The following is a 17336-nucleotide window of genomic DNA, read 5'->3' on the forward strand; positions in this document are numbered from 1 at the left end:
TTAAATGCTATTTTTCAAGAAGCCATTAATGGAGATGTAAAAAAGAAATTTCCCATCTCACTCTAATCTATTTACTATAAAACCTTACAATTTTGCTAACCTCTTCAACCAAGGTTAACATTATGACGTATTTGAGGATAAAAACATTAGGAAGAAGAATTATACAAGAATAATTCCTTTGTGGTCAACAGTGTCAAGGCTATTGATTATGGCAGTCACAGTTAAATATCATAAGTTCCCAGCTCTGCCTTTTGGTTCCACCATTTGTCTAAACATGAGTTCTTGTACAGAGTTCAACAGGTTTATGACACAATTAGCCTACATTTAGAAACCAGCTCTAATGATAGAGAATGGGGTTCAAGCAAGAGTTAAATGTGTGTGCACTTCTAGTCTAAAAGTATACCATTTCATAGTTATTTTTGAGTTATGAGCATTGTATCTCAGCATAGACATTGTGACAGTGATAATATGTTGGTGAAAATTCCCCAGTGATTTAGTGACCATTACTACAGGGTACATGATTAATCTCTGGTAGTTCCCTGTTTGAGAACTAAGTATCTCAATGAGAGACTCCCAAATATTTTGACACGTTATGGCAACGAGCCACAAGAATGTTTTCCTATTGATTTGCCCACTGGAACGTCATCTCAGATAATTGAAAACCTGTGAATGTACTCCTGAGAAAAGAACACTTGTGGCAATTGTGCTCCCATAAGAGAAGTCCATTAGGCAGACACTGAAGTGTACATTTAGCGGCATACCCGACAAGTCTTGTTATTCCTGCCAGGGGTGGGAAGTCAAGCATCATATCAGTTTAGCATTGGTTATGCTTCCTTTTGCCTTCAGTTACACTCATTGTCTTTTTTTCCAACATAAGCATGGCCATCCATTTGTGTTACTGTGTTTATGATCTTGACAGGTGTTCATAATTATGATTATTTGTGTTCTTTTGCAGTGGAATGGAATAAAGCGGGCAGCGACCATTCCACGGTCCAGCTTGTTCCCGTACTACCATTTGGGGATGCATTTTTATGTTACTGAGCAGCTGACTGAGGATTGGTACCGTATTAGAGATAGAGTCACCCAGGAGAACATGCTCATGAAAAAGATAATGCATTGTGACTCATACCATGTGCAACCTGTGGCCCCGCTGTGGGTTCCTCTGGCCGAAGGAGGTGGGTGATGGGTGGGGTGAAAGGGAGCACCTTATTCTTACGAGCTACAATTACATTCATTAATGCTTTCTGAAAAATGTGGTTGCAAAGGCGGTTGCTATGGATTTGTGAAAAGGGTGGCATTGTTTCCTCTCTGTGAATGTCGACTTAGAGTGAGAATCCAATGATCCTGTGAAGGATTGCACCCTCCCCGACCACCCCCCACATGCACTTAGCCAGGTAGCCAATTGACCTCCAAGAGCGGTTACAGCGATCAGAGCGCGCTGCGTTTATTGTAGTCTTCGTGCCGTTTTGTGGCGTTTTTAAAAAATTCCTGTTTTCTCGATTTTGTTTTATTCTGGAGTTCGTTCTTCCCCTGTTTTTACTCCTGTCCACTTACCGCACTGTAATCCTGTGGAATCACCGCGTTTTGCGGGTCCTGTCCCTGGCTACTCGGCACTCTGGCGGCCATATTGGTTGAGTCAGAGTCTCGGGCGGCACTAGCCTCTTTCTAGCTTTAGCGTCATAAGGACGCTCGACCTCTACTTAAGGAGGATAAATTTGAGGGTCAGTCCTGCCAGGTTGCCAATTGACCTCCAAGAGCGGTTACAGCGATCAGAGCGCGCTGCGTTTATTGTAGTCTTCGTGCCGTTTTGTGGCGTTTTTTAAAAATTCCTGTTTTCTCTATTTTGTTTTATTCTGGAGTTCGTTCTTCCCCTGTTTTTACTCTTGTCCACTTACCTGCACTGTAATCTTGTGGAATCACCGCGTTTTGCAGGTCCTGTCCCTGGCTACTCGGCACTCTGGTGGCCATATTGGGTGAGTCAGAGTCTCGGGCGGCACTAGCCTCTTTCTAGCTTTAGCGTCATAAGGACGCTCGACCTCTACTTAAGGAGGATAAATTTGAGGGTCAGTCCTGCCAGGTTGCCAATTGACCTCCAAGAGCGGTTACAGCGATCAGAGCGTGCTGCGTTTATTGTAGTCTTCGTGCCGTTTTGTGGCGTTTTTTAAAAATTCCTGTTTTCTCTATTTTGTTTTATTCTGGAGTTCGTTCTTCCCCTGTTTTTACTCTTGTCCACTTACCTGCACTGTAATCTTGTGGAATCACCGTGTTTTGCAGGTCCTGTCCCTGGCTACTCGGCACTCTGGCGGCCATATTGGGTGAGTCAGAGTCTCGGGCGGCACTAGCCTCTTTCTAGCTTTAGCGTCATAAGGACGCTCGACCTCTACTTAAGGAAGTCATGCCTACGCGCAGCGGTTGCGCGCAGCGGTGGTGCCGGATCCCCGACGGAGTCACGCCAGAGTCCAGCCCGTCTGTGCCCGTCCGGGCCCAGACGGGCCTAGGGCCAGATCCCCTGGCCAATCCTCGAGATAGTGAACATTCATATTCTCGTGAGGATATCTTATTATTACGCCCTCCTAAGGACACTTCATGCAAGTATATTTACAAGGGCCCTAAGCTATTCGCTGGATGCAAGATATGTCAGTCGACTCACTCAGTGAAGGGTAAGGATGTTCTGGCCATGGCACTATTGAACTGTCGATCACTCCCGAGCCATTCATTAGAAATTCATTTTCTCTTACAAGACCATGACCTTGATGTTCTGTTTCTGACAGAAACGTGGATAACATCTGGCTCTGGGGTGGATATAGTTCGTGCCCTCCCTCCAGGCTTCCTTATTTTCCATCTGGATAGGCCTCTGGGGCGAGGGGGCGGCATAGCTATTATATATAGAGACACTTTTGTATGCAGGGCTCAGATGGGGGGGGTGGTAGACTGCGAGAGCTGTCAGTTTTCCCTACGGATCTCTAGTACGGTGTCGGTATCGGGCCTACTGGTTTATCGTCCGCCAGGCGGTGTTGGGAATTTTGTCGGCTCGTTGATGGAAACAATTACGCTACTGACATCCTCCACGGCCAATTTTATGGTACTAGGGGACTTTAATCTCCATTTTAATGACCCAACTGACTCTGTGGCAGTGGATTTGCAGTGTGACTTAAAAACTTATGACCTGAGTCTAATCAACGCGGAAGCTACGCATAATAGGGGTCATTTGCTGGACCCCATCTTCTCCAATATATCCCGCCTCAGAACTCTGCCTTCTCATTCTCTTCCCTGGTCTGACCATTTTTTGGTTCCAGTAATGTGGCAAGTGGATTCATTGGCCACCCCACTCCCTAGGGTTCACACTCTAGAGAGAGTTTGGTCTAGGTTATCAGTAGATGACTGGACGACTACTCTTGAAGAGATGCGTCCTCCCCTTGTTTCAGACCCGGTAATCGTAGATACCAACTTCAATCAGTGGCTGACCAGCTCTCTCGATGCTATTCTCCCTAAAAAGAGACTGCATAAGAGGGAGAAGAGAAGGGGTTCGGCACCTTGGTATACATCAGAGTTGAGATCCCTTAGGAGGGGTTGTAAGAGGAGGGAGAGGGCGTGGAGAAAGGAGGGGAGGGAAGACATGCAAAAGGAGTATCGCTCTGCAATCAGGCTGTATAAAGTTGCTCTTCGCCACGCTAAGGCCCAATTTTTTGAGGAAAGAATAAAAAGTGCTTCAAACTCATCCAGAGAGACCTTTAGAGTGGTAAAAGAACTTCTTACAGTTCCCGAGCCCTTGGTATCTCATGATAGCCCTGGTGAGAAATGCAAGGAGCTGGCTAACTACTTTCATAGGAAAATTGAAAATATTCTAAGTGCCCTCCCCCAGGCTTGCCAGAGAACAATCCCTGGCAGCCAGGCTCTAGGAGCTTCTGCCCATCTGGATTCCTTTGGGGCAGTTTCAGTGGACGAAGTCCTTAAAGAACTGGGCTCTATGAAGAGCGGATCACCTAGGGATCCGGTGCCGATGAGGTTTCTTAAACAGGTAGCAACTACCATTGCGGCCCCGATTGCGCATCTTATCAATGCCTCCCTTGCCCAGGGCTTGGTGCCACCCAGTTGGAAGAAAGCAGTGGTAAAGGCACTTCTAAAAAAGCCAAATCTAGATCCAGCTGACTTGGCAAATTTTAGGCCTATTTCCCTGCTTCCTGGACTTAGTAAAATCACTGAAAGACTAGTAAATCGTCAGTTGTCGCATTTTTTGGAAACCAATGGCCTGCTGCGTGATTCCCAAACTGGGTTTCGACCTGGCCAGGGCACCGATACCGCTCTTCTGGCAGTCGTGGAGGAAGCGAGGAGCATTCTCGATGCAGGAGGATCAGTGGCAGTGATCCTCCTGGACCTGAGTGCGGCCTTCGATACTGTGAACCATCAAGTGTTGATCCAGCGGCTGTCAGCTATAGGGGTTACGGGTGTTGCCTTGAAGTGGCTTACATCATTTCTTCATGACCGGACGTACCAAGTTTGGGAAGGCAGTGCTTGCTCGGCCTCTATCCCCCTCCAGTGTGGTGTGCCACAGGGCTCTTCACTCAGCCCCACATTGTTCAATGTATATATGGCCCCCCTGGAGCACGTGGTGGCCCCATTTGGTTTTAAAATCGTCAGCTATGCCGACGATACGCAGCTGGTGATTGCTCTCTCCCATCTGAACGACAATCCAGACTCTCTGCATTCCTGCATGTCCAAAATTCACATTTGGATGTGTGACTCGGCTTTAAAGCTGAATGGCTCAAAAACGGAGCTAATAATGCTGGGGAACAAAACCCCTTCTCTCCCTTTGACCTGCTGGCCTAGCTGTATGGGAGCTCTTCCGAGCCCTAGGAAGGAAATCAAGAGCTTGGGGATTTGGCTAGAGCAAGACCTCTCTTTCAGGACTCAGGCAAAGAAAACGGCTGGAGTTTGCTTTGGCCTTCTTCGCTCTGTGCGTAAAGTTATCCCCTTGCTTCCCTGGGCTTCTAGGAAGTTGCTCATTCAGGTGCTTATTGTATCCATACTAGACTTTAGTAATATCATTTTTCTAGGCGCCCCTGAAGCGACTCGTAACAAACTCCAGCAGGTTCAAAATGCTGCTGCAAGGCTGCTTATGAACACTCCCAGGATGCAGTCAGCCAAACCCGCACTTAAGGCCCTGCACTGGTTGCCGGTGCGGGAAAGGGTCAAATTTAAGGCTCTATGCACAGCGCATAAATTCTGCAGGGTAAGGGATCCCCCATTTTGAGGAACCTAGCTGTGCCTTATAAGGCTAATAGAGATCTCCGTTCTAACCAGAATCATCTGCTCCAAGTTCCTATAGTGAAAAGGGCGCGGGCTGGTGGACGCAGATTTTCGGTTAACATAGCCTACTTATGGAATGCGCTTCCGCTGGGCTTGCGCTCTGAAACGAGCTCGGACCGGTTTCGGAAACTTTTGAAAACTCTTCTTTTCCCTGCCTGACGTTGTTGACATCTTTAGCCGTTTTTGTGGTTGTTTGCCCTGGACAAGCGCTGGGATGCCCTAGGGTAACTATGCGCTATATAAAAATCGCATTCATTCATTCATTCATCATACCTGTGTTTTTATTGCAGTCGTTGTCCTCTTAAATAACACCATTTTGTTTATGTGAATGCTGGGACAGAGATCTGCTGCTCCACGCCGGCCTCCAACCCAGCATAAAAAACAGGACTCATGGAGTCACGCTCATTAATATTAATGGGACAGGAGGTTTACAAATTTGTGTGATCAGTCCCTTTGTACTATGAGGGTTTTGTACATCCCTCACACCACAAAGAGAGAGGCTGGTCTCAGAACAATGCAAAAAGTGCTTTGCGACCAGCCTCTTTTACACATGAGGTCGCTAGCCTCAAAATGAAAGAACACTTTGTTTTTCTGTGGCCTCTTTAATGTCCAGTTTTACACGTAAGCTGCAAATACAAGCAAACAGAAATTCCCGGCTCGCGATGTTCCTTTGAAACAATGCAATTCGTGATTTTCCCTTAGCAAAGCCTGTAATTTGCAACACCAAAACCAATTAATAGACCAGGCGTTAGTAGTCAGTCTATGCCTTTGTACCATAGAACACAGCTGCCTCCCTGTTTTGGTAATTCTACGACTTGGCTCACTTTGTGGTTGTAAAGGGTTTGGTTCTAAGCTTTGCTCTGTTTTAGAAGGAGAATTGTCTAAAGCCAAAACAGGCAATTGCTTTTTTTTTTTAAACAACTATAATACAACAAGCATTGTCTAAACCAATAGGTTTCACATTTGGAACTGACTTGCTGTGCCAGTGCTTTTTATACTTGCAGTTTAGTATTGACAAAAAAAAAAAGAAAATCACAATGACATGAATGCTGTTGGTGTTATGTACCCATGTGCTTGTGCTGGAGCTCAGGCCCACTGAAACATTTATCTCCATATCGATGATCTTTATAGCTGCATGAGAGGTAAAGGGAGAAAACGATCACTTGTTTACACCTCATTACAGTGTAACCAATGTGGTCACACAATAACCCTCGTGACAACTTAATCTGAGTTTAGTAGGGTTTGATTTTAAATGTAGGAGCAAATCAATATAGACCAATCTCAACATGATCATATAGAAATACTGAAAGACCAAGATAAGTCCAAATCTCCTGAAGCCATTTACCCTATATAATACAAAGCAGACGACTAATTCTATGACGATGATACAGTTGATCAGGAAAAAGAATTGAGTATTAAATTGCATCAGATGATTTTTCAAAGTGAGCATGAGCAAGCTATCTCTCCCTACACTACCTTAAAAAAGCAACCCTAATCTAAGAAGCATTTTGTAAAGGTGAAATCAGAAAGGTGTCAGCTGTGATAGTCTTCAGTAGAAGGCACTCCAACCATGGGTCAGGTAGGATAAAGCCACACAAGCAGAAGCATAGATCTGCTCTCCTTGAAATCCTAATATGACTCTCTCTGTCCTTCACTACGTTTCAGCATAAAATATCAATTGCATTCAAGATAGATAATCCCACGTGATTCTTCCTAGTGAATGTCCATGGCTCAGGCACAATTGAATACGTGCACCACCCTTCCCACATCGATAAGTTGCAACATTGTTCGTCCTTGGCCATTCTTCTCTCCTTTCATGAGAACTCGCCTCCTTGCTCATTACCGCACTTCTCCTTGCCAACTTTGTCTTCCTATACCTTGCTATCTAATGAAAACAAAACCCTTCTATACTAACTAATGAGGTTTTGTCTACACCTGCAGTGGAAACAAAATACAAGCAAATGCATTCTGCATTGAAGGTTAAATGCAGATGACATGTTAGATTTTAAACGTGAGCATGAACTGAGCTGGTTTCTTGAGGCTCACTCTAGTCAACTTTATCAGTGCACAGGCTTACAGAATACGTGCACATTTCTACACACACAATAAATACAGCTTCCTAAGACAAGTTTAAGTTGTAAAGGATTACGAAGATGTCATTCAAAATGCACCTGCGTAGAAATAATTCTTGTCCACATGGATAAATGTTTAAACATTTGTTTGCACATACACATTCTGATTTATTAACCTCACAATGGTACACATTTTGTTAACTTCTCCTGTCACAGTATATAAAAGTTACATAGACCTTTATTAATCATGTTCTATACACAAATACTTCATGTAGAGTACTTCAAATATGCAATACTCCACTCTCCTTAGTAACATTGATCAAACAGAATACTTTTGGGCGCTAACTACTCATGATTATGATTAGAGCTCCAGGTTTTATGGTATGTATTTTTTTTTATCATTCCCGTCTGTATTTATCCATAATTATTTTTTGGCCATCTGATTGGTATTTATCCATATTTATTTTGTGTTTTGAGGATAAATGGAATTGTAAAATGGTATATTTCCACATTTATTTAACTGATGAATATGCGCTTATACTTTGCTACCTGTCGCATTTTGGAAAAAATTAAGAAGACAAATATAGTAAAACATTACACCCACAGGTAAATATCAGCATTAAAATTCACATATATGTTAACATATGCCTGTATTTAGGGAAATCTGAACCTGTTTTTTAACTTCACATTCTGTCTATTTGCTCATCTGTTGTCTTGAAAGCACAAAGACAGCATGGAGAGTCACACACAAGAAGCATAATTTTTCTTATATTTCCGCTTTTAAAAATAAATACAGACTGGTAACGTGTTGTTTTCTGTCTGTATTTATCTGTAAAAATCTGTAAAAACTGAAAACTGGGAGCCTTAATTATGATGCACTCCTACGGTATCTCAGATGGGATCAAGATTACACTTCTCCACTTGAATACAGAATGTTGCAGTCACTATTTTCTTTTATTTTGTATTGCCTGATCTAAGATGGCAGACACCACTTAAATCGATCAGTATAATAAAGTGCACTTTTGTGGAAGGCCTGAAACCTGGCCTCCCCCCAAAAAAAGAAGAGGTGAGCAGATTCATAGTGTCACTTGTGTTGAAGGTGCTCTATGTTGGATTCTCTGCTACACACACACACACACATACTCACTCACTCACTCACTGTCTTGGGGGAAGCATTAGGCAGGTTTAAATTTTAAAATGACTCTGGGGGAGAGAGCAACACGGGGTGGATGAAGAAGTTCGCGAGGGAGAAAGCAACTGCCGCAAGAGTTGGGTGGAGGAGTACATGAGAGAGAAAGCAGCCACAAGATAGAGAGCAAACACAGAGTGCTGGACGGGTATTTGGCAGGGGTGAGAAACACAAGAGAGGGATGGAAAACACATACACTCTGAGTGCTTAACCAAAAGAAACTAACATTGGCAAAGCCAATAGGTCTCGCTGAGCTGTTGACTTTCCCAATATTTGTCCGTAAAATAGTGATTGTAAAAGGTAAAAGCAAAAATATTTCAAAAAACTGAAGAAAAAGCAACCACCTATCTGATGGTATCTCAAAACTGGATACTGAATTCTATATTTTCATCCTTTTTGTAATGTCATGGTTTCGTTTTCAAATACTTTACACTCTGTGAACTCTGAGCAGAATTTAAAAAGAATACAGAAGTGTCAGAATATAAAAGAAAACCATTGCCAATGCATAATATACTTTTCTCAGGATTCAGCCATTAGTGTTCTGCTGTAGCCAAGTAAACAAATTTATGGGCCTCCAGGAGAAGAATCATGATAAGTACACCTTCTGCCTCCGACGCCAGCTGAGTGAATGCAGCAGATAGCCCGAATGGCATAAAAAACCTTGATGTACATAAACTTAGGCTTTCATGCAGTTTGTGGAAGGTAGGAGATACAAAAAAATATTGTTTAAAATCTATCTGCTCTTAGCCGTACACCAGAAAATAAAATCCCTTTTGCTGTGCTTTTACAGACCAGATGAGATGTGTCAAGAGCAACACATTGTCAGGCTATTTGAGGGAGTGAAGCCTCACATGAGAGAGAGAGCTAAAAGCACATGGACTCTCATGGAGTACTGAATGAAAACGATAAAAGTAGTTCTCTAAATGTAAACAGTGGGAGGATACATGTCAGCCAATCAGAAGGACTGAAAAGATGATATGCCTAGGGGAGAAACAATCAAGTGAGAGTGACAATAAAGCCAGCCTATAGTAAGCGGTGGGCAGGCTGTAAGCCCTTTGTAAGTTCAAAGTAGAGCATTTGCAACCAGGAAGCTTGCAAGACCTAAAAAGTAGTTTCCTAAAAGTGAGCAGTGGAAGGACACAAGTCACCCAGTTAAGAGGCTGGTTAAGAGGCTATGCTCCAGGGGACGGACAAACACAAAATGAACAAGGAATGCCATCAAATAAGAAGCAAGGAAACAAGGGTGACAATAAAGCCAGCCTTTGGTAAGCAATAGGAAGACCTTAAGCCCACTGTAAGTTCTTGATATGCCCACAATAGGTCTTTCACAACAAGACAGCTTCGCAGTCTGGTAGGAAAGAACTAAAACTACTTTGTTAACAGTGCACACATATACCCCTTATGGAAGGTCTAAATACTTACAAAGTTTGCATCAGTACTATTACCCAGCATATTTGTTACTCAGTTTATCAGAAGGATGAATGGTTGAGGTGTAATCATCAATCAAGCAACCCCCAGCACACAGTAGGACCTTCACACCTTTGTACTTCAAATATTTCCCTTCAAACCACATAGGATGAAAGTAATGAAAAAGAGACGCGATCTGACAGACAGCTGAGGATTTAGTAATTTTATTTGAGGAGCTCAGAAGAACTGCTATTTTCTGTTGGAAAAAAGGAAACGTGTGGCTCAAAGAATCATATTCTACAAATAAGTAAATTTGGGTTTTGCAAATGTGGTTTTGTAATGTGCGATCGGGATTAAGAAAATTGACAGCACAAATTGAGCAAGGCTTCAGCATTGTAAAATGTGGTTCATATTATTTTAATATTCTCATTAATGATGCAGGAAATAGGCTTGAGTCTCCTGCTGGCAGTAAATTGAATTGTAAGGGACACATGCACATTACTGACAGCTTGCTCAACGTACGGATAAGTAAAATGCAGTTATTTGTGATACACTAATACATTACAGAAAGGCGCATGGCAATAGTGCTCATATGTTTTGTTAAGCTCTCTGAAGCGTTCTCCATAGACAAAAACAGCCAAAAAAATATATAATCACAATGTGGAAAAAAACTTTGAGCCCTCAAATTGTACGGTTAGTACTGATTCCGGCGCAAATTGGGTTTTGATCCTGAATCGGCATTTGTTCTGTAGTCGGTGGCAAAGATTTTTGTTAACCACATATTACCAAAACCCTCAGTTGCCTGCCTCAGTGAGTTCTAACAAGAGGGACTGTTGGCATGGTCTTCACTGGAATTGGAGTTGTCAGAACGTGCCAAATGTGGCAAATCCAAATTTATGCAAAAAATGCTGCAGCCTTAAAATTGAATAATTACAAGAACCTTGATCATTGGGTAGAGACAGGCTGAAGTGAGCCATATGTTCTGGAACTGTACTGAGCCCTGACTCTTAGTTGCGCAGATTAAAGGACCGAAGGCAATTGTAGTTTAATACAAATGTTTACTATTCAAGCGATCTCACTGTTGGGTTTGTCCCAGTAAGGTGCAGATGTACAAGTAGTGGACTGATGGTGCCTACCAGGTTGCACATTGTTTCCTTTTTGTACCAGTAAATTTACTGTGCCTGGCTATCTCAATTGAAGGGTGTCAGAAACTTTTGCGGAGCCGCTGTCCCAATCATTCAGGAACTTTCAGTGGTTTTCTGGTAACATATAAAAAAACAGTGTCCTAAGATACATTTGCAGGCAGTACCAATATATGGTACCACCTAGTGGCGGCTGATGTTACCAGCCTCATGACTATATCACAAAAGTAGAAAAGACTTGATTTTGTGATATTTATGTACATATTGGTGTGGCTCCATGTGGCACTGAAAAGAGTTGGCCTGGTGCACAGGCCCCCAGCTCCCACTTCGTTAGAGCCTTGAAAGCTGGTTTACTAGAGTCTCTCCCTAGACAACCAGAACTTTGTGAGGGGTTTCCAGCTCTCTGTTAGGCTATGATCTCAGGATGCTGACATTTGGTCACCCTAGCTCATGTTATGCGCCACCGTGGAAACATCCTTGACCACTCTCTTTGGAATTTTAGAGGGACATATTTGGTAAATATTTTTCATTTTTGGACGTTAGATGACTGCTGAGGTGGGAAGCATGATGCACACTACAGCTCATTCTTTGGAAGGAGAGGCCAAGGGACGGCCGAATGTAAGTCTGAGGAGTTGTGCAGGGAGCTGTCATAATGAAATAGTGTACCTTGTAAATTTGCTACTCCTGAGGAATGCTTGTGGGCTGCAGAGGGCTGTGGGCTGTGATGGGACTGGGAAGTCTTCTACATAGTGTACAGTCATGTTCACCTGCACTGGGTGCCCAACTGCATGTATCTGGTGCTCTGGGTTTTGATTTTTCCTCATATCTCACACTGATGTAGTGTGTGCATGGAGGCCTAGGTCCGTCCCTTGACATGAGTGCGGTCCTTTACTAGTCCTGTGACCCGGAGAGGAGCACCCAGCATGCCCTCATTGAACTGACTGTTGGCTACTGTCCGTGTCATAGGATAGCACATAGAGCTGTGGTGGCAGCATTTTGGTCTGTTGTAAGTCCAACGTTGTTACTGGAGTGGAGGCCTACTGGCCCACTCATGTACAGTGCTGCTTCAGTACGCTTACGGATATCCTAGTGTTACACACCTAGGTTATGCATTTTGTGTATGTGGTCTCTATGCTGAATGTTTGGTGTGTGAGTGAGCCAGAGAAATGAATGCCTGCGGGGTCCATTTTTTATTCCCCAAGCCTGTCGTGTTGCATAAGATAGATGTGAGGTTGTTTTCTCAGATAGTGGAAGTGTATTACTATGCTGACATTCCTGAAGGTGGAGTGGGGGGAGACCTAGACACTGAAGTGAGAAAATAATTTGTATATGACTTGAAAGTGATTCCTCGTGGAAAAAGAAGTACAGGTGACTATAGATGTAAGCATGGGCTCATATCCGCCCTGTGTCCCCTGTCAAATGTTTCGAACATGTTCCTTGCTAGCCGAGTACTCAACACTGGTTGATATGCGGTTCTCCCAAACGGTACCTCCTTTCAACATGGATGACTACTGTCCCATTGACCAGGTAATGATACTGGATTGATGGTGGCACAGACCTGGCACACAATTGTGGAGTACAGGCTTTTTATCTGTTCCCTAAGTTGTGATGGTTGCCTACTGGCCATCCATTGTAAATGCATGTACTCTGCAAATCTCAAACTCCTTTCTTCCACAACTGTGTGAGATATGTGTCTGTTTGAGTAGAGCCCAAGATTTTAAAAGAACTGCCCACCCCACTTCAAACCTGAATCTCAACAGATTGATACTGTCTACCAGGTCAGTATGTGAGAACTTAGCTAGCGTCTAGCATTTCTGTTGCCAAAGAAGTGTAAGCTGCTTTTAATTGCCTTGCTTATTAGGATGGATGATCTCTTCACATTTACTATAGAGACATAATATTTATTTGTATATACTTATTTAGTTAGTCAATGAATGGACTGTTGTGTAATGCATTCCAGCTGTTTCAGAGCAAAAGTAAGTATATGGTATTTTCTAAACATACATAAAAGGTTAGCATGGAAGATAAGTCCAGAAGAACATCCTGTGATTCTGGGCAAATCACTTCATCTTCCCTTGCCTAACAAAAAAAAAATGAATGAGCGTCCTCATGTAACGTAACTGGTGCTATGTAAAGCGCTCTGATACCCGATTGGATTCGGGTCAAGTTCGCGCTATATAAAACTCAGAAGAAAACAAATAAATAAAAAAATAAAATAAAAAGTATGCAGTTAAATACAGGAATTGGCACATTTCTTAGTTTTCTGATGATGACACAACAGTAATAGTGTGGTAGGAGAAGGAAATTAAGATTATTGAGAGGTTGCTGCTGTGCCTAAGGTGCAATCATGGACTGGTGCAACCTCTAATTAAAGCATCATGCATTTTCTGATCAGGATCCCATGAATAGTTGATTGTTGGCTGGGCAGGATGATTGGTAGTCATGTAGTCAGCAGCCCTATGTGAAGTCTACCAGGGTCTAGAATATGGATTGGTCTCTCTTCCACCTGCCCTTCGGTGTCGTCTGCCATTTATTGAAATCAGCCATGCACTTTTGTGCTTTCCGGGTCGTTTTCTGGTTGGATTTAAAACTCCCTTTTGGGATCAATAGTAAAGTAAGTGTTTCTGCATGCAGATACCTATTCCAAATTTAGAAGACAGCTGTAGCTATGTGCTTGTGAAGATACACATTTTTGACGTTCTTCGAAAATTTGCGGTTGTTGTAACTTTTATTCCGTAGGAGCTACTTCCTTACTCCAGCCCCAGTATGACTTTTGCCCGTCGAGATGCCTGCTCTGCAGTGGTCCAGTATATTTATGATGCTGACATATGCGGTGCGTTTTGCTTTATCAGTATTTTTGCCACAGTTTCTCCCTCACTTGTGAGCATTTCCAGTTGGGACGCACTTAAAAGAGTGTTGCACCCATTCCATCTACCGGGGTGGTTGGTGTAGTTATGTGGGTGCAGTTGGTTACGCGGAACTGCCTGTCAGGCCGTGCTGCAAACATTTTTAGGGAAATAGTCGGGTATTATCCCAAATTGTGTGTACAAGCGTGAATGGGTGGCTTAGTTTGTCTTCAGTGCTTGCTGCATCAGTATCGTTTAGTTCAATCGGATGGAAGCCACCGGGAATTACAGGGACAGGACTTTAGAGAAAAGTTTTAAGGAACTTCCCGCATCATCTTGTAATTGACTTCATAAATTTTAAGGAGAGAAATCAGCAAAGCAAATTAAAAAAAAAAGAAGTGTGGAACGGCTCCATTTGGTTTCCTTTATTTAATTTTATTGCTCATATTAATCTTTTTTACCCTCCTCCTTCATTATACGCGTCTCCCTGCTGTATTTGCCTAATCATGATAAATTAATATTCATTTTTTTCCCTCCTGTTCTGCAGCTCCTGTAGCTCAATGAGGGAAGTTATGTGGCTCGCTTGCTCATCTCAGCAGACGCTTGGCTCTTTCCCTGTGATTATATCTTTAAAATATTTGCTCATGAATATTAAGCACTGTCATTAACATGCAATCCTGCTGACAGCTCCTGGCCTAATAGAGGCCATCATTCCTCGGCACTCTTAGGCCCAAAAGGAGTGTGCCAGCCTGAGGGGGAGGATATTTTTGTAATTAAAATTTGAGATCCTTGCAGTTGCAGGCGATTAGGCCTTCCCCTTTTCTATGCTGATTAAGAACCGCCATTTGAAGAGTTCAAGGAGATTGCTGGACATGGCGGCTGTACGAGTCACCTGGGGGAGTGCGTATGTGGTCTCAACCCCCCTCGTCCCTTTCTGGCTGCCCTTTCATGGAGGTTTTATGGTTTTATGTATCCTGTAATATTTCTAAAGTGCTTTGAGATATTAGGAGATGGGGCTCCGTACGAGTATAAAATTGTTGTCATCACTCTATTGCACGCGGCGGAGGAAGAGCGGGGTTTGGAAGGTTCGGTAAACTTCTCCCAAGGCTTTCGATTAAAAAGTAAACCTACACCTGAGATGAAGCGGCAGAGCAGATATGATACAGGAGAGTGTTCTAGAAGGTAAGGTGGGGAGATATGAGGACAGTTGCACTGCCAAGTAGGTAATCTCGCTCTGACAGTGATTAGACAGACTCATGTCAAGGGCCATCGTTGGGAGTATAATGGTCTACTGTTGAGACAATGGGACATGGAGGCTCTGTTTGCTACCTTATGTCCTCTGTGGGCACTCGCAGCCAAAAGAGACCAAAACCTATTATTAGTTATTTGTAAACTGATGATAATCTCTCAATACCAGCGCTCCCAGTGACCTCAAGCATTCCATCTTGCGTCAGTAGTAACTGTAATACGGTGGGACTGCGCATGGGCATATCTTAGGCGTCTGTAGCCCATGCAGTATTGGAAGGCTCTATCTTTTAAGCGACTCCACACTACTGATGTGTGGGAGCCTCAGTGGCTCCTCCCCAGATTTTGCAGAGGCTCCTGTCACTGTGTGTAATGCTCCTGGGAAGCAGATGTAAGAAGAATGCTTTCCTAATGCATAGGCTCCATGTAAGCATTAGATACCACAGAAGATATAGTAGCTATAAAGGAAGACTAACCTTGGGGGTGAGATTTTGCCCCGCCTCCTTTTCTGTCCTCAGTTGGGCTAAATGTTCTATTAGTGATCGACCTGCCCACGGCGTGGTGTATAGCAGTTACGAGCAGAAGTCTTAGGACTTCTCTGCCTTGGGCTATAGATGCCATTTTTTTCCTACCCACATCAGTGGGTTCCACCACTTCATTGCCCGTTCTCACGCTATGGAAGACATGCATCCTCCTTATTGCCACAGTAAAGTATGTGCAAATCTTACTGTCCTAACAAGGTACAATGTTGTCTGGATGGCCATTTTCTTGAGAAATAATTGGCTGCAAGGATATTTATTAACACGTTACAAAGACCGGATTGGATCGAAGAAGGATTTTTCAGAAAATTAAATTTGTATTGTCACTGTGTAATATATTTGAAGTTTTCACGTAAGTGCAGCTTCAAAAGTACATTGGATTAGAAGCATTTTCTGATGTGAGAAATGTTTTAAGAGCCATCGAATTGTCAGAATACTTATTAATTTTCATTCTGTGAAATTGTATGGTTTTGTCTTGACATGCCTTGTGTTGTTGGAAAGACTTATTTTAATACTGCAGACGTATGTGATCACCCAAGGGTAAAACACCCTACGTATCACTTGCCCAGTGGGTGAGCTGTGGTGTGAGGAATGGAGGCTACAGGGTGTATGCCAGTTTGAGAAGTTAACAGAGTTATTCACCTGCTGCGTCTGTCCCTTTGAAGTTTGAGGCTCAGTCGTATGTGTCATAGCACAGCATAGCGGGTATGTATAGTCTATAGACCTATGGTTCAGGCGGAAATACTCGTACAGTTTACAAAGTTACCTTGTTTTATTCCTTCAAGGTATTTAAGATTAAGATTGTACGGTTTCACTTGCTTGCCTTAAGATGGGAGAACATCTTAGCATGATGCAAAAATGTCAACTTGTAAACGACTAGCGAGGCATACAAGTCACTCCCTAGCATTTCTAAACAAATTTCAGCTGGTGCGTTGCACACAAAACTGCTCAGAAAAGTCCACCATATTGTATACATCAAAATCTGCACCCAGTTTGGTGATAAAAAATTGTGTAAAACAGTAAGTAATAATTTAGTTATTTTTTTTGTAACCTGGAAATCAAATGATAAATTCCTGCTACTTTAGATACAATCCCGGTCCCTCCCTTAAGATAGTTATCACCACAGTCCTCCCTCCTTTCTCACGTCCCTCACTTCTTCCACCTTATATCTCCATCCTTCCATTTTGTCCTTCCTCCTTCCTTTTAAGTTCTCGCCTAATAGATGGCATAAGCTGTGTAGCTGGAAAGAGATATTGTGGTCTCATTGATAACTTACATTGGGCTTAAATCCCACCTATGGTTTACATTGGTTAGCTTTATTGTCACTCTCATTTCCTTGCTTTCTATTCAATGGCATTCCTTGTACATCTTGTTCCATCTTCTGTTTGTCCCTCCCCTGGAGCACAGCCTCTTTTCATTCTTTTAATTGACTGACTTGTGTCTTTCCACTGTTTACTTTTAGGAAACTCATTTTTAGGTCTCGCCTGACCCAGCGCATGCGTTGGTCTGGCGAGACTTATTGAGAGGGCTCCAAAAAGTGCTACCAGGCCAGCCCAGAGCTACAGTGCATGTGCGCGGGCGTGCGCGCC

At 43.1% G+C, this 17336-nt stretch overlaps 1 protein-coding gene across 1 annotated transcript in view; it reads left to right on the forward strand.

Moving 5' to 3' along the window:
• The window catches only part of LOC146867630 (uncharacterized), a 93290-nt gene that overhangs the window by 5507 nt on the left and 70447 nt on the right, over positions 1 to 17336 (forward strand). Inside the window, 1 exon segment of the mRNA XM_085623357.1 lies at positions 956 to 1132. Coding sequence (XP_085479483.1) covers positions 956 to 1132 — 177 coding nt within the window.

The sequence above is a fragment of the Triturus cristatus genome, chromosome 1_2, assembly GCF_964204655.1.
Source record: "Triturus cristatus chromosome 1_2, aTriCri1.1, whole genome shotgun sequence".
NCBI lineage: Eukaryota > Metazoa > Chordata > Amphibia > Caudata > Salamandridae > Triturus > Triturus cristatus.